The sequence below is a fragment of the Typopeltis vanoorti genome, chromosome 8 (assembly GCF_054136105.1).
Source record: "Typopeltis vanoorti isolate ZY-2024b chromosome 8, IOZ_Tvanoo_1.0, whole genome shotgun sequence".
In the NCBI taxonomy this organism is placed as follows: Eukaryota; Metazoa; Arthropoda; class Arachnida; order Uropygi; family Thelyphonidae; genus Typopeltis; species Typopeltis vanoorti.
In genome coordinates this window covers 82834522-82860779 of record NC_143556.1, presented here as the reverse complement: position 1 = coordinate 82860779, position 26258 = coordinate 82834522, and the positions used below count along the sequence as shown (strand labels likewise).

General features: G+C 33.0%; 1 protein-coding gene across 2 annotated transcripts in view; it reads right to left on the bottom strand.

Moving 5' to 3' along the window:
* Positions 1-26258, bottom strand: part of LOC150104170 (gamma-aminobutyric acid receptor subunit beta-like) — a 224497-nt gene that overhangs the window by 100334 nt on the left and 97905 nt on the right. For both annotated transcript variants that reach the window (XM_090396791.1, XM_090396793.1), the window contains exon 6: positions 19429-19560. In XM_090396791.1, the coding sequence (XP_090252917.1) occupies positions 19429-19560 (132 nt within the window). The remainder of the gene's footprint in view (positions 1-19428; positions 19561-26258) is intronic.

The window sequence follows — 26258 nt, the reverse complement described above, 5'->3', positions numbered from 1 at the left end:
CCAAACTGTATAGTTAGTGACACGGCAAAATCAATCTTCTCTAATCTCTCGCAAAAAAGAGGTCTCACATTCATTCTCCTAATTTAAGATATCACCCAGCTCGAATCATGATCCGATTTCTTTTACCTCCAGTCTTGCCTGGACCAAACACTGCTCATCCATAGCATATATAGCAGCCAAAAGATTCAGTGTACTTTTCTGCTTAAGCTGCTTCTCACCTGAACAGCTTCTAACTCCATATCCCAAATCCACCCAATCATGGAATATTGCTCTCACAGATTTGGTGTGATGCACCGAAATGTTCTCTAAGATTGTGCTGCCCAGAGGAGAGAAATATGTTTAACTGATGATTCCTGTTTCACAGATCCACTACTATCGTCAAGTTTTCATGTTAAACTTATTCTCCACATTCTCTCATGGACAGTGCTCTGCTGAAATATCCACTATTATTTCTTCCCTTTCCTCCAAACCTCAAGAACAAAAGTAGCTGCAAGTCAATACTAATGTACAGTACATATCCAAACTTTCTGAATCAAGTTATCTGCGCTGAGAAGAGCAGATAAAGTGAGCACTCTCACTTTATCGTCTCAGATATTACAGAATTCGACTGTTCTAAATAAACAAAAAGGTAACAGATCCTTCAAATTAGAAAATTTTCGATATATATTGAAAATTAGTGGCAATATGGAACAGATATTAAAAATGTCTGAAATATTCAGTATTTGTTTCAAGTGAAAAGAAGCAATGAAGCATGAATTTAGAAAAGTATATATAATAGATATAAACATTAAAGGGAATGCTTTAGATTTTAAGCTTATGAATAAAATTATAAAAATGAAGTGGATATTAGATCCAGCATTATTTCAAAGCCGAATGTAGACACTATGGAAGTTTCGTAAAAATAAGTTGACCAGAAAGCTTGCGAGAATACACTCGTTGGCATTTACGAGTCGCCCTAGCGCGGACAACTGTAGAAAACATGAACTGCCCAGGCGTCCATATATTTGCTTTCTAAATCGGTTCATTTTTTGACAAGGTTTCACTAGCCTGACAACTGTTTCGAACTGGTTGGTTCTCTTCAGAGACAAGGCAACTATTTAAGTAAAGCCCTTTCTGAAAATTGAGCGATCCCCCAGGGCCACTCCCTACGAATGACTGAAAGATCATCCAACTCAGTGATAGTTCCACTCAGTGATAGGCCCACTCTACCACCTAGCAGAACCGCTCACATTCCAGGGAAAAGCAACCACCGACATAGCCCCTGCCGGAAAACGCCATCGCCCAGAGACTCAAATTTCTCTCTCAAAGAAACATCCCCCCCTCCCCCGAAATCTTAAGTACCTTCAGGGGACAAGAGATTCGATTTATAAGTAAAGGCATCTCTAAAAATCGGCGATCCCCCAGACCACTCCCTACGAGTGAATGAAGGATCGTCCAACTCAGCATTGGTTTCATTCAGTAACGGGACATCCTACCACTGAGCAGAACCGCTCATATTCTATGGAAAGTCTAGGCAAAAGCACCCACCGAAATGGGCCCTCATGGACCACCGAAGTGGTCCATGAGGGCCTATTTTCGGCGTCCCTTTTCTACATGGACGCCGGAAATGTAGAAACTATGAAAGTTTAGTAAAAAGAAGTTGACCAGAGTGTCTACGGGGATACCCTGAATAAAAGATTATGTGCGATTATGATCAGATGACAATTTTTTTTTAATTTATGGATTACAAATGCTCAGGTACCGTCAGAAATAAAGAATGATATAGAGCAAAAGGAACTTTTCAGTAAAGTGCAGAATGTGAATGATTCAGCCCTGTTCAATGATATAAAAATGGTTATTAGCGATTTCAATACCAAAACTGGACGCGAAAATATCTGTGAAGTAACTGGAAGTCGAAGCGTAATTACCTATTATAGCAATAATAGAGTAATTACGTTATGATAAAATTATGATTAGCATTTATAATCGTTGCAGTATTTCTTCATAAACACATCTCTAAAAGAACTGGAATATATGAAGATGGTACAACATTTAATCAGATCGATGATATAGATGAAAGTTTAACATTAAGTATTATTTAAGTAAAATCATGTAGAGGAGACTATTGTGATTCAGATTATTAACTGAACGAAATTAAGTATAAGTACAGAATTTCGGTGAGAAATCATGAAATAAATGAAAGAACTCTTCAGCTTAAATTGCAAAAAGCTTAAAGAAGATGGATTTGAAACTAGTTTCAACACAATATTAAAGAAAAAATAAAGCTTGAAAATATAGACATAAAACAAGATATAGGAAGAAGGAAACCAGCTAGATATATGTTAAAATGCATTTTGAATATTGCAGAGGAAATTCTATGATATGAAAAAAAATGTCAAAAGAATATATAGGTTTGAAGAAGTATGCCCTCAAGCCATAAAAAAAGAAATAGCGCATAAAAAGAATTTGCTGAAAGGATTAAAAATTAATGCAGAGTGGATAAAATTTCTTCAAGAAACAAGAGGGGGGGGGCACCGTAGTGAATAATATGCACAATAGAATATGAAAGGGAAGGATAATCTTAGACAAAAGTAAAACATTATTAGTAAATTAGAGTATAAAAGTCGTGTTAGTTTTATGCAGGATACTTCTAGGAAATGTTAAAAACAAAGGAAAATAATAAAAATAATAGATAAGAACATCATGAAATACTGAATTGAACGTTTATTTTTCAACTGAAATTGTATATCCGCTACTACGGTAGTAGAAGAAGAAGAATCTGAGGAACTGCGATGAGACAATAGACATCAAGATATCGCACAATTCATTCAGGGGTAGCAAATCCCTAAGAATAGATAAAATTCCTGCAGAGTCGTTGAAAGTAGAAGAAAGGAAACTAGAAAACAAAAAATGCGAATTTATTTTATCCATGTGGACGAAAAAACAAATGCCAGGAGAATGGAGAAGGAATCCCTTCTTCTAGATATATAAATGTATAGCTATGTTCAGCACACACAATTTTTACTTCTGTTCGAAGAACAAACCATTTACGAAAAGGACAACATTGAGCAAAAATTAATCAACAAAAAAACAAAATAATGATTAATGCTAGGTAGAATCAATTAACTAATACCAGTGTGAAAATTGGGAGCCTTGAAAGAGAGAAAGTGGTACAACTGAAAATCTTAATTATTACAAGCCAACCAAATCAGGTAGTAAAAGTGCAGAATTGAAAAAAGAAGGGAGGCGTATTCTCTCTTATATATTTTGAGGTCAAAAAGGAATTCAGTGCATATCCAAGATAATACAAGTATAAAGATTGAAAATTTGTACATTTGTTTCTTATGGATGTGAAACCTTGATATTTGGAAAGATGGATTAGATTATTTAAGATTCTGGTAGAAAAGCCATAGAAAATATTTGGTACAATGAATAACAACACTCCCTGGAGAATCTTATACAACTCTTGGTTATACTAACTCCGTCTAGTTAAATCAAGTTCAAAATATTGTGACGAGAATGTTTTTTCTTGAATAATAAAATGTATTATGAAGACTATAAATGGTAAAATTCCTGATAAAAGATCAAAGGAAAAAAAACAAGAACAAGATAAATAGATACTATTACTAAAGAAGGTAATATCATATGGCAGTGTACAAAGTGGAGAAATAAGTTTTCTATAGACAAAATAGAGGAGACATATCTAAGAGGTCAAGACTCGATTAGATTTACAGAGTATTAGGAAGGAAAAAGTTGACTTAAGAGTAGAAATGCACAGCTTGTTCGAGGACTAGCTGAAAAAAAAAGGAGTCTTTGTTGTAAAAATAAATGCCACTTAAATAAAACAAGCAAACAAAAATTGAATGTGGCAATCCACAAGGAACAACTTGATCATCACGTTTTTTTCAACAAGTATTTGAAACGATTTATCTAACCAATAGTTACCCGTGACATCTATCATAGATAGCACATCATATCTACACTCAAAGACCCAGCAGTAGCTTTACAGCATTTACAGATAAATAGACTTTAATCTAATCACTGATTAGCGTGTGACTAATTCTGTCGCAAGAACAATAATAAGTCTAAATTCATCGATTTGAAAACCCACTGTTGACAACGGATCCCTTACCCATCACAAAATGCCATACCCAATGCCTAAAGAAAGCAAGAAAGATTTTTTTAAAAAATGTCGTTGTCTGTCCAACAATGTATGGATGTAAAAAACCTCACGTAGGCCTAACCTTTTAGTATTATAATTTATTATTAAAACTGTGTATTTAAAATTTGTATGTACTCAGAATTTACTGTTGAATTTTCATCCAAATGTAATAACAATGTTTTAATTGCAGTTGCAAAAATCTACAAAGAAACACCCTAAGTTTAAGGCAAATTTAAAAAGGGTTGCACAATTAAAGTTTGTAGATGACGCAAACAAAGTTAAACGAAAAAATCGATTTTTGAAGTAAGGGCTTCTCTTGCAGATAGTAATTGTGCGCAACTGATAAGGGGGTTTATTGTCTACAAAATGAGTCGGATACGAAACATTAGTCCCGATATCACTCAGTATCTGAATAATAATAAAATGAAGGATTCAGTAGCCGTCTGGAAATATTACAAAAAAGTACGTATCGCAAACCAATAATGCCTGCTTTATATCTAGAGCATTAGCCTTACCGGGAATATTTTTACAAGATAAGGGACGAAAGAAGACTGTTACGCAGATCTGATAACGATAAATTACTCTTTCCTAAAGAAAGACATCAGAACGCCATTAAGAAGAGACAAGACACTTTCCTCTTGTTAAATAAGCACTTGCTAACTCAATCAATTTACTTTAACTTGGAAATAGAGACAGACGGAACTAATCATTGTATAGCGCTAAATAGCTGAAACAATGAAAATGCGTAAAAAATTCATCTGAAGTTTCTTTCGGAATATTACCATAACTATTTGAATGTGAAAGTTTGACTATTTGATGAATGTGAAAAATTACGACGTCTGATCGAATTGCTATGAAAAAAAAAATATGTGAATCAATATATATTTCTAGTAAATCCACTTAGTAATTATTGTCCATAAAAATCGTAGTCATGATATGACGATTCCAAATTATATATATATTTTCATATTACATATATATATATATATATGTATGTGTGTGTGTGTTTGTGTGTGTGTGTGTGTGTGTGTGTGTGTGTGTAGAAAGTATTTTACCTTGAGTACAATATACGTTAAAGATACCAAGCTATTTTAAACCTGGTTTTACTCCATTTAACAAGTAAGCAAACAGACAAACAAGTCAAGTTTGCGTACTTGGGAAATGGAGTAAAACCAGGTTTAAAATAGCTTGGTATCTTTAACATTTATTATACCCAAGGTAAAATACTTTCTACATTTGTATCTCCTCCTGAGATTTTTATTTAATAAGGTTAAAACACCTTATGGTAACTTGTTCTGGTAAAATACTTATATTCTCTGTATTACTAAAATCTTGGTATTTCTAGCCTGGCTCCCACTGATGAGACCTCGATAGGGGTCGGACTGGTGAGGGCTGGCTTTGAGAGGCTCTGCTTGGGGATAGGTTTTTGCCTGTCTCTGAGTAGGGCCACCGCTGAGATTATGGCTCTGGCTGGTGGTGGGGTGAGCCCGCCACTGGGTAGAGCCAACGCTGAGAAGTTCTAGTCGGTGACGGGGTGAGCCTGTCACTGAGTGGAACAACGCTGAGTTGGACGATCTTTCAGCCATTATGGAGTGGTCTAGGGATCGTCATAATTTTTAGAGAGGTCTTTACTTAAATACACCTCAATAAAGGTCGAAACCGGTCTGGGTAGTGGCCCCTTGCCTTTAGTACAAAACATCATACATCCCCTTCTTGGAGATGTGTTTTGGCATTAAAGGTAAATATTAAGATTAGTGATCAGAGCTTATGCCACCTTTACCACGAATTGCCTTGGTCTTGCACTATCGTGCAGGATCAGCTAGACGTGCAACACTTGCAGGCGCAAACTTGACTTGCTTGTCTGTGTGCTTACTTGGGAAATGGAGTAAAACCAGGTTTAAAATAGCTTGGTATCTTTAACATATATCTTTAACATATATATATATATATATATATATATATGTTAAAAACCTGGTTTTAATCCATTTCCCAATTAAGTCAAGTTTGCGCCTGCACGTAGTGCAGGTCTGGGTGACCAGCAGAGTAGTGCAAGTCTAGGCAACTCGTGGTAAAGGTGGAATAAGCTCTGATCACTATTCTTAATATTTACCCTTAATGCAAAGCCCATCTCCTTGAGGAGATGTATGATGCTATGCATTAAAGGCAAGGGGCTATTACCCAATCCGGTTTCGACCTTTATTGAGGTCTCATTAGTAGGAGCCAGACTTAGAAATATCAAGGTTAAGTAATACAGTGCTTTAGTATTTTACCACAACAAGTTACCATAAGGTGCTTGGACCTTATTAAATAAAAATCTCAGGATGAGAGATAGATGTAGAAAGTTTATATATATATATATATATATAATGAAAAAAAATTCAGCCCACCTAGTCCCAAAGTTATGACAGTTGAAATGTTCTGATAAACAACTGGAACGAAAATGATATTAAAGCAACGGATATAACCACAAGAAAGAACCTATCTTAAAACCTTTTAATCCCCACGTTTCATCAAATTGTAATAATTTGTTATTTTTCTTTTAGTATATACAAAGAAGATATGTCACACACTTCAATTCCTTTATGGTAATTACCACACTTTTCAACACATCCTTGTATAGGTTTTTAAAAATAACTTTCTTTGGGAAGCCAAAAAAAAAAAAAAAAAAAAAAAACGTACAGCCATAAATCCTTAAACGGTTTCAAATTCGAAATCGAATTGTTATAGTTATTATTCTCAGTAAATAGATATCGCTTTTCACTATACAGAAAGATATATATGTTTATATCTTTCTGTATATATATATATATATATATATATATATATATATATATATATATACAGAAGTAATGTTGTGGAATCATAAACTTCACATTGCTAATTTGTTATAATAACAGGGACAAACTACTTGTATTACTGATACGGTTGACTTATTTGTTACACATTCGAGTCAATGCAATATCAGTTTATTTGAATCTTGTTCTCCTGAAGAAGGTACTATAATGCACAGAAAAAAGTAGAGATTAAAACTTTAGAGATTGTTCAATGATTGTACAGTCTCTGGTAGTAATTTTCAGCTGGGAAAAAGTATATTTTAATGTAGATCTCATATATTGTAATTCATAATTAAGAAAACGTGACCATTTTTCCTACTGTTCAAAAACTTAATTATGTCCTTTGGAATGCAATTTCTCGAGGAAAAAAACTTCCAATTAATGCGAGTTTTTAAAGTGAACAAGGGATCGACTTTGAGTAGGATGTGTCTGTAACCGCTCTACTACAAGCTTACCCTGATATTGGAACGGTCAAGTTCAATATTGGTCTAGTGAGTTTTCTACGGGGAAATCAACAGCTACAAGGAAATCCGTTGAAGATTTTCAGTTTGAATTGATTCCTTTACACACGATAACGTTTCTGGGGTTTCAGAAACATCTAGAAGCATTTTGGATACTCGTATCTCTTCAAGGTATGAAAAAAAAAAGGTACATTTTATTTTAAAATCATACTTCTGAAAGAAAAAAATATAAATTAGCTAGGAAAATAACAAAATACTTATGGAATAGAATAAATTAATAAATATAATGCAGTAGGTATACCTTCAAGAATTATTTGCATTTCTTTCAAATATGCTGATGAAATCGTTTACATCAAGTCTGTAGTTTAAAACCTTTCGGAATTGGTCGATAGTCATTTAATAACCTTAAAAAAAAAAAACTGCACGAGTTATCCGAGCCTCAGTTAAAACTTCATTGGCTACTGAATAAGTAAAGCCATCTCTAAAAATTAGGACGATCCCTAGACCACTGCCTAAAGGCCGAAAGACCGTCCAACTCAGCGTTGGCTCCACGTGATGGGCAGAACAGCTCATATTCCAGGGAAAAGCATCCATCGACATAGCCCCTCACCGGAGAACACCCAAAATGCTCTCTCAGGGCAAACCCCCGGAAATCTAAGCCTCTCTCACCGGGAGCAGAATTTCGGAAGAAACCTAAGAGAGCAAAATTCAGTGTCCCAGGGTAACGGCAATGCCGAGCCTCAGTAGAAACTTTATTGGCTGCAGCATTGGCATACGTTACCCTGGGATCCTCTCTATTCCAAATCCTCTTGTATTTTTATGAAACTACTTTTGCTTATAAATAATAGCTATTAAAACAGTAATTAGATTGTCTTCTTATTTGTAATATTATTCTCAAAAACTTTATAAAATATAAAAATTTACCATACACTTACATTTGAAATTATTCTTACAATGATATTAATTAAAGATTAAAAATAATTCAATTTTAAAAATATTACTTAAAGCTATTGTAATCGCCTTCGTTATAATATTTTTATTTAAAATGTGTTTTAAATAAAACTTTGCTCACCTAGCACTTAATTTTTAGTTTATTCCTTTAGTTTAACGTGTATTAAATAATAAATAATAATTATTAAAAATAAATTAGGTTTACTAATTATTTTGCAACAACTTTTCGCAAAAACAGTTAAAACACAAAGAATTCTCCTATGATTTAGTTTTAAAGTATTCTTAATTATAATTATTTAAAGTATTTAAGTGAAATTTAGAAAGTACATGGAAAATTAGTTATCGCCTTCATTATAATAATAGCTCGTTGATTGGCTAATGAATCAAACCTCTGGAACTCCTATTGTTAGGTGGCGTTACTTGTTCTTTTAAGAACAGGTTACGCATAAAATATTTAGCAAAAGATTTAAATATTTATTTAAAATATTTTTAAATAATACCCTGAAGAAATTAATAATGTATTAAAAGATGACTAATTCCGCTCATGAGTGGCCACTTCTGATTACTATTCTAATCTTACGTAATCTTTTGCAGACTTTTTGATTCCATTCATAAATTTTTAACCTTCATTTTTACCTCATGCAACCCATTTACTTCGCAATGAGGCCAAAGAGTGTAATAGGAAGAACGAAAATCTCTAATTAAAGGGCACTCGCTATTACTGCAGCAATTCTATATGAGTGAAGGGAACTTAATACTTTCCGTTAGGCCCAGACTATTCACTGTAAACCGAGGTTGATTAGAAACTGTAGAAACGTCGCTTTAAACAAGACATCGTTTGCGAACATCTCAGATTATTAACATAGCAAATAATATTTGACGTCAAAGATGCAGTTTGAATTTCGAGAGGCGATTAGTTTTGAAGGAGATTGAATTAAATATCAGATTTAATCACTGAGCATTGCCATAAATGAAGAGGTAGAGTTAATTTAAAAAATAAATGTTTGAAGAGTATCCAATAGAAATATACTGAACTTTATCGGAACGAAAACGACTGAAAAATTCCTAAGATCCCCCCCCCCCACCAGTGAATATGAATCACCACAGTTCTGTGGAAGAGAAGACTTACCTTCTCCCATTAGCGGGTAATTATTGATGGATTCAAATACCACTCTTAAGTTTTAAATCATAGTCGATGGATCAGCATATACTCACAAATGATAATCCCCGATTAGCTTAATTCTCTGAATAACAACTGAGAAGAATGAACATGCGGAATTTTGCATAGAGAATCGGATCGTTAATGACGACATTTAGATATTGATTAAGGTTAAACTGTGTTCTGGTTCGATCGATATCTAAGAGTTATGCTTTGCTATCTTCACTGTAAAATCAGAGTTCTGGTGGGGTGTGCTAAATTTAGTTCACTCGTTTCATTCTTGAAAGCATTCGGAAAAATGATTTTAATAACTATCACGTGCTTCCTAGTCTAGTTTTCCATTTCATTTTTTTTTTAAAGTAATTGGAATGAGGAAACGTACTGGAAATCATGTATTAATACAGTAATGCATGCATTGATGGGTAGAGTTCCTATAAATTACCATACAAATTCGCCATTAGGCTTTTGCTTCGCGTGATGATTACTAAAAATAATTGTAAACCGTATTATTAATTTTCTTCAGAAAACTAAACGCCTAATGTTATTAAAAGAAAGAAATTTTAAGAGAAATTTAAAGAGGGAGGAATCTGTTTAAATTTTAAAAACAAACATTTCTTTGAATATCCGTAGCTACTTTGTCGAATTCGATTATATTCTTTGGTTGGAAGGACCTGGATTCAAATCTTCTCTCGGAAGCAATGAATTTTTATCAGGCCTTCCTATTGGAGATAAGTTAACCAGTCCCATATGAGGGATGACGAATTTTTTTTAAGGAAATCGGGTTTTTCATCCAGCAACGGAGAAACTTGCCAGGAGGACACTTACAGTTTACACCGACTACCTCCCAATCTTTCTAAATGGAAAAGTGTTCTTAATTACGTGGCCACTGAATGTATATACCAAAACCTATTTAGGCTTAAGATTACCTCTCTAATCCTACTAATACGGTTTCTGAAAGCCACATGAATTCGGACCTGAGTCATTATAGCCTGGACGTACCAAGAATTATAGGCGGCCAGCAATTTGTCACCAGGCAATACAACAAAAAAAAAGTAAATAGAGTTTTTATTCAGAGTTAATTATCTTCCCAAAATCAGATGAATGGAGAAAGCATTATTCACATCACGCTAAGAATTATAGCCTAACTATAACTGGATAAGCAAACAATTCAGCCATAACTAATAATAATTATTATTGATAATCCAAGTATGTCATTGAAATCGCCTATTCAGTAACACAGAAGTGCCATATACATTGTTCCCATGACAACAATGAGTCTCATATCTATTTGTTTGTTTAATCTATCAGTTTTGTCATTTTAAAAAATGGTATTGAATGCCTTGTCTTTCAACATGTCTGGCATTTAAATGAGTGGAAAAATCATTTAAACGAACAAATAAAAATATTCATCGAATTTCCTTCGTTACCAAAGATTGCTTCCTTATTTACTGTCTCGGAGAGGAAATTTGAGTTCGCGTTGTTGTTTCTTAGGTGGCTTTTTTCTTTTCTTTCGCTACTTCATTATTAACAGCTGATAAGAGATTCAGCGAGTTTGAAATAAATCTTCGATCAATACAAGTCAGGCACCGTCACTTAATTGGAAACTGGCGACGATGTTTATTTTATTTTATTTTTTAATTCCAAAGAAAATGCCATTAAGGAACTGAATGTCGCGAATCGGTAGCCATGAAACGTTAATAAAAAGATTTTCTAATCTGTGCGACACGTGGCATTTCCCTAATGACGTTTATTCTATAGACAGCCATTCTTACAAATAGAAATCCCAACGTGTTGGCCCTCAGGAATTTCTCAACAAGTTTGATTTGAGAAAGAAAGAAATCTACACAAGGTAAGAATGCATTTTATTTTCCTTTGAGTGAAACCGACCAAAAGAATAACCAAAGTCAGTTTAGAAGAATGACTTTCATAAACGCGTAATCGATTTTCAATCAAAGCCACGTGCCAGTGAATGCAAACAATGCAAGGACATCGCATTGTTGAGTTATGGTCGGTTATTATAAAACACGCCCACATTTTGCAGCATTCAATTTATTATTTTTTTAAACAGTAATATTGTTGAAATTGTTTACAAAGAGTTGTCATCATTGGAAGTGAGGCAATCTATGCGGTGGCACTGTATTTACGATTGTGATGTATACTTTCTCCTTTAGAAGTTGAATTTTGCAAATGCATGTCACTGAATGAATGACTTCGAATGTGTAATGTGCTATTTTGCCTAATAAACTAAAATGTGAAAAGAGTGTATGCTGGGAATCATCCTAATCCACCTTCTAAATACATTTTAAATTTCAGTAAGACTGTAACGCCGTGGACAGGATGCGCGCTGCTCATTTGGAAAGGCCCTGAATTCATTGTCAAGAAAACATCATTTCACATTCAAAGAACTGTTCAATTCCATCACAACCATCCAAGAGACTTGCTTTATTTCCTCTCTTAGAATATAATCTAGCAATATAACGCATGTTAATAATTGTATTAATTTCTCTACAATTATCAAGTAGATGGCGAATCAGTAAATGGCGTTGGTGTAGATGATGCGGTTGGTGGATGATGGGTGGATGAGGTTGGGTGATGGAGACGGAGAGTTGTAAAGTAGGTGACCTCCCTCGATTATGCTTTGGACTCCCTGGAGATGGCAGATAATAATAATAATAATAATAATAATAATAATAATAATAATAATAATAATAAACTGAATTTCTATAGTGAAATAATTTCTGAAATAATAATTTTTAAATTACTACACAGAATTGTGGACAGACAAATATTCTAAAAAGACAACAGGCAAACAATTAACGAAAATGAAAAGGAAATAACTAAAGAAGAATTAGAAATCAGCCTGAAAGAAACAAGAAACGGAAAATCGCCTGGAGAAGATAAGCTAGGTTCAGAACTATGTAAATACGCAGGAACAAGATTCAAAGAAAGACTCTTATTATTTTGAAATAAAATTTATTCAACTGGTATCCCCCCAATAGAATGGAAAAAAGCAATTGTGATTCCTCTATTTAAAAAATGTAATAGATCTTAAATAGCAAACTAATGAAATATTCCGAAAACTTTATTTTAGAAGTACAGAATGGATTTAGAAAAGGACGATAATGTATAGACTCGGTCTTTTGCCTAAAATTAATAATAGAGAAAAGAAGAGAATACAATTTAGAAACACATATTGCATTTATTGACTTTAAAAAAGCATTCGACAAAGTTAAAAGAAACATATTATTTAACATATTAAAAGAAAGACAAATACCAAATAATATCCTAAAAGCTATCACAAGTATATATGAAAATAATCAAATACAAATAAGATTAAATCACGCGCTATTATATACGAGAGAGATAAACCAAGGGGTCCGACAGGGATGTCTCCTCTCAGCAACGCTTTTAAATATTTACTTAAATGAAATAAAACGGAATAAAATTTTACATCAAGGAATTAAACTTTCTCCTACAGTGAACTTAAACACTCTACTTTTTGCCGACGACCAAATAATAATTACAAATTCTGAAGATAACTTACAGAAAGCTATTTTAGATCTAAATGAGATATCCAAAGATTATGGTATGATAATATCAACAGAAAAATCAAAAACTATGGCCTCTTAAGGAAAAGATCCAGCAAGAACTAAAATAGGAATAGATAACAAGATCTTAGAACAGGTGAATTCATTTAACTACCTAGGATGGACGATCACATATGAAAATGAAAAAGATATAAACGTAAAAATAGCAAAATATTTAAAAATAACAGGAGTAATTAACTCTATATTTAAACCAAACCTAGTTCAAAAATAAACCAGACTAAAAGTATACAATACATTAGCCCTACCGGTCTTAATGTATGGAAGCGAAATTTGGACAATAAAACAAAAAGACAAACAAAGATTAACAACAGCGGAAATTAAGTTATGAGAAAAACTGCAAATTATACCCTATTTGATCACAAAAGAAACGAAGAAATTTTGAAAGAATTAAACAAGAACCAGTAATAGAAAAAAATTAAAAAATATAAACATAGATGGATGGAACACGTTCAAAGAATGAAAACAGAAAGATTACCAAAACAAGCCTTTAAGTACAAGCCATTATGAAAAAGAAAACCGGGACGTCCTTTTAAACGATGACTTCTAAGGCCGGAACAGGCCGTGCTAGGCCTAAATCATTGAAACGCATGATGATGATGATGATGATGATGATAATAATAATAAACTGAGTTATTAGGTTTATGAGAAAGTTTACTAAAGGGAAAATATGTTTAGTATACTAACTAATAATAGAACGTTTATAGTACCCTGACTATATTATAGAAATTTTTTTCTAAATAGAAAATACCATAGTATGTGGGAAATGTTAACTGCATATTTTATTTTTCTAAAAATTATAATAAAATAAAAATAAAAATAAAAACTTCGCGTACTGAATTTCATAGAATAGCTGTCAAGATTAGTTAATAGGAAAAAAAATTAAAACTGTAAAAGTACTGTATCGCGAAAAAATGATACCGTACCGTAAAAATGACCTTCGTCCTTGTAAATGGGACAGTGTGGTATCTCAGCTGTGAAGTTATAGCTCGCCAGACTACAGTTGAGTTTAGACTCTTTATTACTGTAGGCTGCCATTGAATGGCTGCCTTATTTCTGACCGGTGGTTAACAGTTCAAGACGGCAACATTTAAACGAACAGAATTCATTAACTACCCTTAACCACTTCTTGTAACGTCAAATGATCTGAGGTTAATGCTCATATGTCATTAACGACAATGAATTTGCCATTCACTCCCCAGTATCATTTTCACAGTTTATCAGTACAGTACAGTATATTGGTTTTTGAAATGCATATAATTCAAAACAATTATATTTTCAGAAGTTATATGTAATTTATTTTGAATTAATTTGATAAATTCATAAAGCACCTTACGAATGTGATTATAAAAATAACAATGTTTATCATATTCACATTCGCATGTTAACAATAAACCATTAATACTTATGCTGCATTTATTATATAATAAAAATATCCTCGAATTATTCAGAAATAAAAATATATAAATGTAACTACCTTCGAAACTAACTTTCGTTTTTGTTTGCAGCAAAAGACCAACTAAAATATCAGAAGCAACTGACACGCACACAACAATCCAAGCATTGTTGACTTCTGTTCCAAGCAACTAAACACAAAGACGAACTCTAGGCAATTAAATTGTTTATTCAAAAATTGTATTTTTACTGTTAAGTCACATAAATGATGCCCATCAGAGTAGGGGAAATTAAATTTGTTATTTATTGCAATGATTTCTTTGGAATTCATGCTCTGAATTGAATAGTGAATTGGCAATATAGCTGCAGATTGCCAGTGTCTAGTAGAGTGTAAATTAAACAGAATGCTCTAAAATTTTTATGTCACGCTTTATACATTTCATCCCACATAAATTTCCGATCTGAACCAGAATATTTTGTTGTCGTTTCAGCCTGTTTTCCTATAACTTTTGATGTTATATCCAAAGGCACAAGGGAACTGCTGAAGTAAATACGTGCTTCCTGAAAAATAAGTTACTATCTTAGATAAATAGAGACTCCTTCTTATTCCGGTCGTGTATCTGAACCATTTACGGGTTGCATGTCTTCGGGGAGACAGAAGAGCAGTTTGTTTAGAGGAACGGTCGTCAAACTGCACTAGGAGACGAGACAAGAGATAAAGGCGAATAAAATCGCACGTTGACACCCTTGCAGAACGTGCCAAGAAGACAAATAGGGTGTCAAAAAGATATCGACTTCTTATTTCCTCATTAGAGATATCGTCCCATGCTTTAGAATTCTAATTTGCTGTAATTCACGTTATAACTGGAGGTCATCCCTACTAAGAGAATTGTCACATTTAACACAATTACAACTATTGATTTGTTTTCTAGAAATACGCAAACTGCAATAATATTAAGGGCACGATTATCTGTTATTTAATTGCGAGTCTCTTTGTTCCTTAATTAAGGAAAATAATATGATTATTTTGTCATTCGTTCTATTAAAGAAATAAGTTCTTACGCATAGGAAGGGGAAAAAGTTCATTAAGTATTTTGGTTAATTTTTATTACAGAAAAAGGTTTGCATTTTACTTATTTATTTTTCTTCAGCATGTTCTTTCTATTTATGGTGTACACTATATTAGAATTCAGAAAAAGATAATGCAGTCATGTAATGTAAGTCATACTATAATAAGCCTATAAGAATATAAGAATTAACATATAAAATGCATTATGTAAGAGTATGTAATGCTGGTTCAGGAGACAAGAGCGCACAGAGGATATGAAACTAGAAGTCTCCATTACTTAGTACTAAGTAGAATAAAATGAATAACACATCGAAAAGAAAAGAAAATTTAAAGATAATTATAAAGTTGAGCAGCTCGTACAGGTAAATTATAGACTCGACTATACAATTTACCTGTAAAATGTCAAACTTAGCTCTTTGTTTTATACAGATAATGTTGTATCCTAAACACATCTAGTGAACGTCTCGAGGATTCTCTAACTAAACTGAATAACAGCGAAACAAATTTAGCATGAAAATCAGCAACGAAAAGACCAAATGAAAATAGGCAAGAGCATAGAAACCTTCAGCTGCATTCTGAATGGCGATCATGGAGATCCTATGGAACAAGTAAAATATATCAGCTAGTTTTCAAATCTGGAAATAGACAATAGAATAATTAAAGCTGGTATGGTTGGATAGCCAGCTGAATAAATTTATATGGAATAAGACAGACATTAGTCAAAACACCAAATTTGCAGTATTCAAGACAGTGTTTAAGCCAGTTTTAAGTTAGACCTGAGTTGTTAGGTTAGAAATAAAGTACTTGATCAAATACCACAGACATGACTATTCTAAGAAAACTTAGAGCAGTGAACTGATTGGCATCAATTGCAGAATCATATTAAAAACGAATATATTAGAAGGGATTTTAACATTATTAGCATTCAAGAATGTATCAGCAGAACTAATCTAAGATCGTATGGCCATTTAAATAGAACGGATAACGAAAAGTTAGCAAAATAGGTGTTTAATACCAAGATGGCAGGAAAGAGACCCAGAGGAAGACTAAGGTCTAGGTGGATTGAAGTGCCTTAGAAGCACGAAATGTTGGATATAATAAGATTGGAGTGCTCACAAGTAATTGGTTGATTTGGAGAAAAACTATTGATAGGAGATTAATAATAATGTCATATTAATCATGTAGTTCTATCATAGTAACCTCAAACCTTTTGAAGACACACATCAGGAAATTAATAAAAACTCCCAAACTCCAGGTAACCTTCAGTGAAAGGAACCATATAACAGTGAATGAGCGAAATATTTAAACTATATCCTCTTCTACTTATGTCTTTCTATATAATAAAATGGTTTCGCTTCTTTGTTATCAACTAAGAACTGGGACATTATGATTTCATGAAACAAAAGTAATGAAAATGAAAATATTAAAGTTAAACAACCGCGTTTGCATTAAAAGAGAAATTCAAGTATAAAGTATCGTTAAGGGTGAAAGATAGAATTATTCACTTTGCTTGTCAGCGCGTCGATGATTAGTAAAATTCTAATTCTTCAAAAGTACAATTTCTAAAACCGTTCATCAAGCATGATTACACCACGTGAAGGTGTAATCTGTAGAGCAAACTATTAATTTAAGCATGGTAACTTCTGCGTATAAATGAACAACAATAAAAACACAAATAAATAATCAGCCACTGAACAATCTTGCGTTTTCCATTGTTATTCAGGTAAGTCAAATAATCCATGAAAAAAAAAAATTAAACTTCTCGGGGGGGGGGAATGAATTTCAAAGTCATCTAGCAGGATTTTTTAACTTCACTTTAACAGAAAAGCACATTTATTTGGCAGTATGGAAAATAAGCATTTTACAGCTAGGGAAATAGTTTTTACAATATGGAACTGCGAATCTTGTTCGTTTCTCTCCAAGTGGCATTTTCAGTTCTTTCTTGGGTAAAATAAGTGCTTTTATTTTAATAACTAATGCGAATTACTTACGAATGGAATATTGCTGGAATAAATCCCATGAGAATATTCTCTTCGGTTTTATGAACGTGCTTTTGAAACATTTAAATAAATTCTTGCAAGGAAATTTAAGAAGATAGGAATGTGTCTGTTTAAGTACATTTCGCTTTCAAGAAATATGACGCACGCAATTTCTGCTCGGGTCCACTTCCCAAAATACGTTTCTCATAAAATAGTAAACATCTATATTGCGCACAGGAAATATTCGCAGTTTAGAATGCATTCACCAGAAAATTGCCTTCGGATGGGCAGACATTCTACAGCTAAAACGGATTTTAACATGATATAGATACAGGAAGTCAGATGGGCTTTGATTGCCTTTACTGTTATGTTAGTTTTGTTTCAGTTATGTTTAGTTTACCGATTTCTTTTATCTTTTTTAGAACAGGAGAGTGAATTCTTGCAATATATGCAATATACTGAATGACTGCAAGATATAGGTATAATTATACAATATTTAAATACATAATTGTGCTGAAAATCTTTAAATTTGATAAGATATAAAACTGTATTATTTTAAATGTTCCCAGTGGAAAATTTGAATTCATTTGTTTGTTTTAGATATGCATTAGAATCTCTCTTAACCGGCCACAACGGGACTTCGCCGATTTCGGATACGAAATTTTGCCGGATAATTAAATATCTATTTCGAGAACTTACCTGTTCATGTTTTGTGACGCCACAAAGTGTAGAAATTGCAGCATGCGAAGTTCGCCGGTGGCGGCTTTCGATCTGCCAGCCATAATTAAATAAATAACATCAAAAATCGTGCGGAGTTTTTAAAATTTAAAACATATACACATACTTTTATATTTCACAAAATCAAAGTTAAACAGAATTTAAAAATTACAGTACGTATTATCACAAGAAATGTATTCTAAATTTCTTAGTGGGACGACATAACATGACTTCGAATGTCTGCCTGCTTACAAGATTTTCGCCGGAACATTAAAAATTCACTGTGTATACAATGAAGTTTCATAACATCATGTGCTGACTTAGATGAACATTGCTCGGAACATCTTTCCAGAATGCCAGCCAATTGCATCTATTTCTTCTGTCATAGGCTGAAATTTCGGCTTAAATTTAGACCTTCGAAAGTGCCGTTGTTTTGGTATTGCCGGTTAATTGGGTACCTGTTACGAGAGATTTTACTGTAGTTCAAAGTTACTTTTTTCTCATCATAGAGAAATCATATTATTTTCTGATTTTAAGATAGATAATAACCACTTATTAGCCTCTCAATATCATATGTTTCATGGTCGAAACATTTTTTTTTAATCTGCAGATTTATTTTCTCCTTGTAGTATTAACGATTCTACCTTGGCAGGCGAATCTACTCTACAATCAACAGCTGGAGATTCGAACCCGTCATGAGCATGGATGTTGTCAGTACTTTCCATTCATACACGTAAAATTTGTTCTCCAACGATGGACAAGTTCACCTTGGAAGTATTCCCAACCTCAGTAATGAGAGAGATCAGACGACAACCTCACCGTTTTTTTTTTTTCAGAAATCCTGAACACTCTACCATATTTTCTCTCAGCAATAAAATATTTATGTGGAATATGTGTACAGTTCAAGGTAACTAGAATTTGCAAAATAACAAATTCTTAAAACTGCAAATAATATGTTTTAAACAGTCTGGTTACGCAACAATCGTGTGCAGTTACAATAACTGACATTTTTAAATAACTTAATAATAACGCACAAAATCAATAATACAGAAGCGTAAAACGAACACTTGAGGATTATCATACTAAAAATATGAAGATATATATTTATGTGTAATACCTGTGGCAAGTTTTTCCTTACGATCTGTTGTTTCATAATGCACAATTGAAAACTGAGGAAGCTCGGCCATCTCGACTCCAACAACAGGAATATCCGTCCAGTACATCACCACATCATCCACAGTATATCCATCTATAATAAATGTCAAATAGTTATTACAAATCGAAATAACACATTATTTAGTCGAATGTTTCGGATATAATTACTTCTCCCTAAATTCATGTATTAAGATAAAAGATCAGTGATCAAGTGAAAGGCAAAGAATTTCTGCAATCCTATTTGAAAAAAAGTTCTTATCACACCAACTTGTCAGAGGTTTTCAATAGATTTCGCTGCATGATTGATGTAGCTCTTTTTTTTTTTTTAGTAGCAATAGGAGTTTCCATATGTGTTATAAAGGGATCCATTCTTATTCTTTGAGCTATTCTTATCAGCATTCGCTTCGTAATTTTGTTTGCTATCTTAGAATTTTTTTATATTATTACACTTTCTTTCTTTCTTTTTTCTTCATATAAATTATTATATTTTCTCCCTTCTATGCATTAATGGCACTATCATTGTTACTCTGATACATGTCCATGATTCTCAAAAAATTTGCAGAAGAGTAAAAAACTATTCATGATACATACTGACTCTGTGTTATTGTAAATCTCTCTGCTTATGTTAAAAATGTCTTGCTTTTTCATCACTGAAGCATAGAAATATTTTATGCTATTTCTAAATGTGGACATTATCTGTTTTTCTTTTAATAGGTTTGTTATTTTATTTAATGTACAAAACAAGTTTCAAAAATATTCTGCTATTTCATATCTAAGTTACCAAAGCACATTCTTAATTTTATTGTATTTCACTTGTTTCTCCGTATCACTTCATTGTGTGTGTGTGTGTGTGTGTGTGTGTGTGTGTGTGTCACACGCCTCCATTTTTCATTTGTTTCCTTATCTATAATTCATCTAAAATATAAGAAACAATTTATTTCTAACATTTATGCCAACATTTGTTCTTTTTGCATATTTAAACAATTTTTCACTTAACAGTGCTTTTCTTACAATGTTTTCTTTATAATTTATTTAGGATTGTTTTACTTAATAGTTTTAAAATGAAGTACAAAATGAAATGTTGCGATTCTCTCATCTCTCACCTCTCTCTCTCCCTCTCCCTCTCTTTAAAGCACATAATGTAACCTAATCTTTCATATTTGTATTTTCCAAACCCTATTAAGTTGGTAATATAAAACTTTAAACGTAATACTTAACAAATAAGTTTTGATTTCAATATTATGAAACATTATAAGAATTATGAATGAATACATCAAGACTCAGAGTGCTGGTCAAAAGTAACTCTGGCCACTCATAAATGTTTCGCATTTCATTTTACTTGGGACGATTCACAGAAAATTTCTAAGCATTAAGAATCGCTTTTCATCTCTTTCTCTATCAGGTTCCTACCGGTTTTATAAGTAAAGGTCACCTGTTCTCTGATGGAACCATTGACCTGATTCATGAAAAATTAGCTACTAGAACCGCCTATACTAGAACTGAAGATCAGTACTATACGTCAGTGGAAAAGAAGAGGAGCTTCAAGAAGAATTATATAAACTGAATATCAACGTGATTGGTGTTACTCACTACGAAGAATAAAGAGTTTCTTCTACGTAGTAATATGTATACGAAATAATAGGCATTATAAAATTCAGTGAGTAGAAGTCAGGGAAAGGATGGAGCATCTGTAGTACTGCAAAGGAGACAATTTCAAGTTGATGAATGTGGACAAATTTTGAAATGGAAAAATTGGACAATAAGACTCTATTATGCGTGTATTCCATAGAAGATACTTCTAGAGAAGAAGAGCTGTAAATAGGTGAATTGGTTTAGTTCTTATCTGAAGGAGGAAAAGATGAAAAAGGAAAAAAATCTGGTTCTTTTTTTTTGAGAACTAAACAGCAGAGCTGAAAATGAATTCCGATCCCATAACACAAATAATGTGCTTGAATTCACTTGGGATAACATACAAAAATCGATTGATTTTATCGTTTATGCTACTGTTGATGATATAGTTGAGAAGGCTAGAATAAATGGTGCCTGAACGTATCAGGGATGTGAAATAGAAAGAGATTATTATTTATTGTTGTACAGAATAACCTGATTATGCTTTTCAGAAGAAGAAAAAACTACACACGTGATCTTAGCCAAAGGGCCGAAGTGTTCTCTGCCGGGTTGGCAGCAAAACGACCCAGAGGAAGACCAAGATATAGGTGGATTGATAGTAAAAAGTGCCTTAGACGATAGAAATATAAGATCTGATAATATGGAGTCTTGACAAGTAACAGACTGATTTGGAGAAAAATTGTAAATAGGAAATTAATAATGATGTAATTTTTTTCATGTAGTACTATCATATCCTGTACACCCCTTGAAGGTACATGGCAGGAATTTGATGATGAAAATGATGATGAAGAAGAAAAAATAGAATATGTTAGTTCTAAAAGGAATCATATATGGTATCTCTTAAGAGTAAGGATGAGAACTAGAAAATCATGATTTTTTTTTCCTTGAAATAATAATATGCAGAACTTACAGGTCTCTAAAACCTATGACGTATGACTTACAGGCCTCTAAAACCTGTGACTTGACACGTGTCGTTGAACTGAGTAACCATACTTTATAAGATAAGGTGGCTAGTCGGTTTCCTAAGTACATATTGGTATATTTTAAATTGGTATGTTCTCTTTCCTGGTTAGCGAAAAAATCTCGTCTTTTCGGCTAGTGAAACTCTGCTATCCTCCCATGATACCCGCTAACTCACCTACCACTTAAAAGTCCCGATAAAGATTCTTCTCTTCGTAGAAAGGATTCGAACCAGGTCTTTCCAAACAAAGGGCATTGTCGAAACTGACTGAGCTACTTCCTTGAAATAATTCATAATTATAATTCGGTCCAGACTTTTAATAGGAAAGAAAGTGTAAAGTTAAAAATGTAATCATAGTAGCTCTCCAGATTAGACTAGATGTCTAATTGGAGAGTTTAAGCATCCAAAATCTGTTTGTCCTTTGCTAGAAAAAAAATCCAAGTACTGTTTTTCCTTAAGTTTCCTACATAATCATAGTTATGGAAATTAAAATGAGGCAGTTAAAATTTTGGGCGTGAAGAAATTTCTAGTCAAGCTTTAAAAGTTGAATGCATGAGGATTACGAATTCCTCGTTTCCCAAGTAGCCTTTATGAACATTTTGCAGTTCAAATACTCACAAAATATTATAAAAATACTAAGTTTTATAACACGATGTTTTCAATAAATCCTCCTCTCAAAAAATAAATAATTAAGAAAGATATCTCAAAAAAGTACCTCACCGAAATATAACTAACTCTATAAAATGCACCACATAACAAAAATACAAATAAAAAACAAAACAAATTTATCTTTGTATTCACGTGATCATCATAGATATAGCAGGAACATAAGTGACGCGAAGCGCTACTTACAGAAATCTAAACATTCCCGATCATTTCTAACAGAATCTTAACTAGCAGCTTCGGCTACTGTTGTTCACCTCAGCTATCCAAGCTACTTTTTACACACCTTTTTCCTTACAAAAACGAGACACCTGTATATTTTTAAGATTTGACATTACACAACACATTATGATAAATTATCTGGAATCCCTTTCTTAGGATCTGTTCTGGCTCAATATTTCCTGCTCCACGATTTATCCTCCCTACAGAAGACATCAAAATGTTTGAGACGCTCGTGCGATTACTCTTAACATTTACAGGATACGTGCCGGATCTGGTATTCATGCCATTTTGTCCAGCCATCATCTTACGATCAGTGCTTCTCTCCCCCCCCCCCGTTTGCAAGTGGATAACCAATTTCCTCTCTGGTAGTTTACTACGTTGATTAATGATTTGCACTGAGTAAATACACGAGTACACATTTGTGTTTCCATGGCTTCTGCTCCAATGAAATTGCCACTGTCATTTCTTTATTTTCCACTAAACATTTAAAAACAAGACAAAAAAGTAGCTACTGAGTGAGGATTCAACTTACCAAACTAACTTTTCACCCTCTATTTTCATTCCATCTATCTCAAGGAATACGAGTTCCAGGTCAAAAACTAAGGCATTTTTCAAGATATTAGTTAGCGATAAGATAAAACTGTTATTTTTTTTTTATTATTGTACACATATTGGTTATAACGTTTTTGTTACTTTGTGCTTTGTTAATAATGTATTGCTAACTTATTTATTTCTGTCGTCATTGTTGTTGTTCATGACTGGCCTACACAATAAAGTTATGCGTTCCAATACAAAAACAAATATTACTGATGCACTATTCTGCAGTTCCATTTACATTTCCATTGGTATTCCTTCCTCGAATGTTTTACGTATATCTTTATTTTGCTTTCTTAATATAGGAAACGGCTATTTTGAAGCGACTCTTTTTTGAGAGAAAATACATCACTCAATAATAATCAATAAATCGCTTCAATTATCAAGTTATCTACAAACATTTAAAATAAAGTTCATTCATTAATCTCAAGGAAACTTTGGCGCTTTTTTTTTTGAGAAACTAGTTTTCCTTGTAGAGATGCAAGGCTAAAAACAAAGCAAACCTACGACGGAAATAAATATCACGAAAGAAAGGATTTCCTTTAAGCCTAAATGACCATCATTTCCTGTTTCAAAGGAGAAAAGCCAACCCTCAATTACTTTGTGTGCTGCGAGGAAACACATAAATATCAAGTGTGCTGGTAGAGAAAGACACAGAGGGAGAGGAGAGAGATTAAACCCTTAGCAAAGGATTCAACTGCTAGTTGCTATTCAGTAGAAACGTCCTTCTGTTGAAGAAAAAAAAAAGAGTTTCAGAAAAGCAATAACTTTTATGAAAGTGAATTAGAAATTCATATCGTAAGCTCAATTAAAAACTTTTATTTATCACGCGAAAGCTATATCAGTTGGGACGTAACCAGAGAGGTGCGCTCATATACTTGACATATACAGCTCATAGAAACGGGGCTGGCAGATTGCCAAAAATAGTCAATTCATGCAGAAGGGAAGAAATAAATAAAGCATGTACGAATTGGTCACCAACACTCGAAATCACGTGCTTTATATGTAATTTTCCAACTGTTATACAAGTAAAATAGTTCCCACTTTAAAAAATACAATGTTAATAAAAGAAAAGTTAATTTTCCGACGTGTAATAATAAACAACTCATCCCGGAAACGGATTGATTACCCTATTATCGGAATGGATTCTCCTTTTTCTGACATGCGCAGAAGTGTCAAAGGGTTGCATCTGTGGGTGTGGGCATACAGTACATGTCAAGAGGCAAACTGTCCTGTATTTCCTACTCAGATAAGTGAAAAAAAAATTAAAACTAAAATAAGTTATTATGAAAGGCTGGAGCTGTCTCGCTTCAGCGAGAGATCCTTCATAGTTTAATCAGCAACAGCGATGAACTTCGGTTTGAAAAAATTCGGTTCGAAAACCGCATAGCGCGCGAAGAACCTTTAGAACACATTTGTTTCAACTCAAGATGGGTTATCCGGTGTCATACGGTGGTGTAGTATTTTTCCACTAGGAAACTTGGATTTTTCGCTACCCAAAATCAGAAATACCCGTTCAAGAAGATATGCAATGAGCATAGACCTAAGAGAGTTACTTCTATCGTAATTCTAAACAAAGACAGTTTCAGCAAGAGGGAGATGAAAAATTCTATAGTTTCTACACTTATTTATTTATTTTAAAATATTTGTTTGTTTTTGCTTTAGTTCATATGTATGTAATGTCGTGTCATGCGTATTATTTTATGTAATATGACGTTTATTGATATCATTTATTTTATGTCAGTTAAAATATTTATGTGATATATATATATATATATATATATATATATATATATATATATATTAATAATACATTATTTATCAATTTTAATTTTTGTTTACAAATGCTATCTTCTTCTTTCTTCTATCATGATTTTAAGCATGTGAACTGTTTCGGACTAGGCCAAGCGTTTCATCGGTCTTCCTCTCTTTTTCATCGGTCTTCATCTCTGTGATCTATTGGTTTGTAATTTATCATCTTCTTGGGTGTTCTATCCTATGTCATTCATTCATTTTAGATGCTCTTTCCATTTGGTTCTATGGTTTTCATTATTGGTGTTCGGTTTAGTTCTTCCAGTACGTTAGTTTTCTTAGAACTGTCTAAATCTTCATTATAACTTAATTTATAGCCCAAATAATTAAAATTGTCTTGTGCGATTATTTTATTGTCAATTACTATTTTAGTGAAAACCACATCACAACAAGCGACACCAAACTGGACAGAATTGTTCGGACTCTCCCGGGACAGACAGAAGTGGAAAGAGTTCATTCGGCCTCATCATCATCCATATAGATGATGGAAGAGAGAAGAAGAAGAAGACTATTTTAGTTCGGAAGGGCATTATTCCTATGAATTCAATAGTTTTAGTTTTTTTTTTCTTGTGAGAATGACATACTGCTTTATTATTAAATTCAGTTTATACACAGCTTTTATTAGAATATCCTCAGTTGCTCTACACATCACTTGGTCGTCTGCAAACAGTAAATTAGCTAGCATAAAATTATTTTGTATATAAATTCCTTCTTTGTTGATTAACCTCCATTGTTTCATTCATATGTATATTCCAAATAATATGGAGAAAATGGGGAGACGCATCCTTGTGTAAGATCTCTTGTTGTTTCTGTTTTGGATCTATACTCACGTATTTTTAAGCTTATTATTCTCATGTAGGCCGTAGACTCATTTTAAAAAAAAGTTATAGGCAAGTGATTGTCAGTGTATC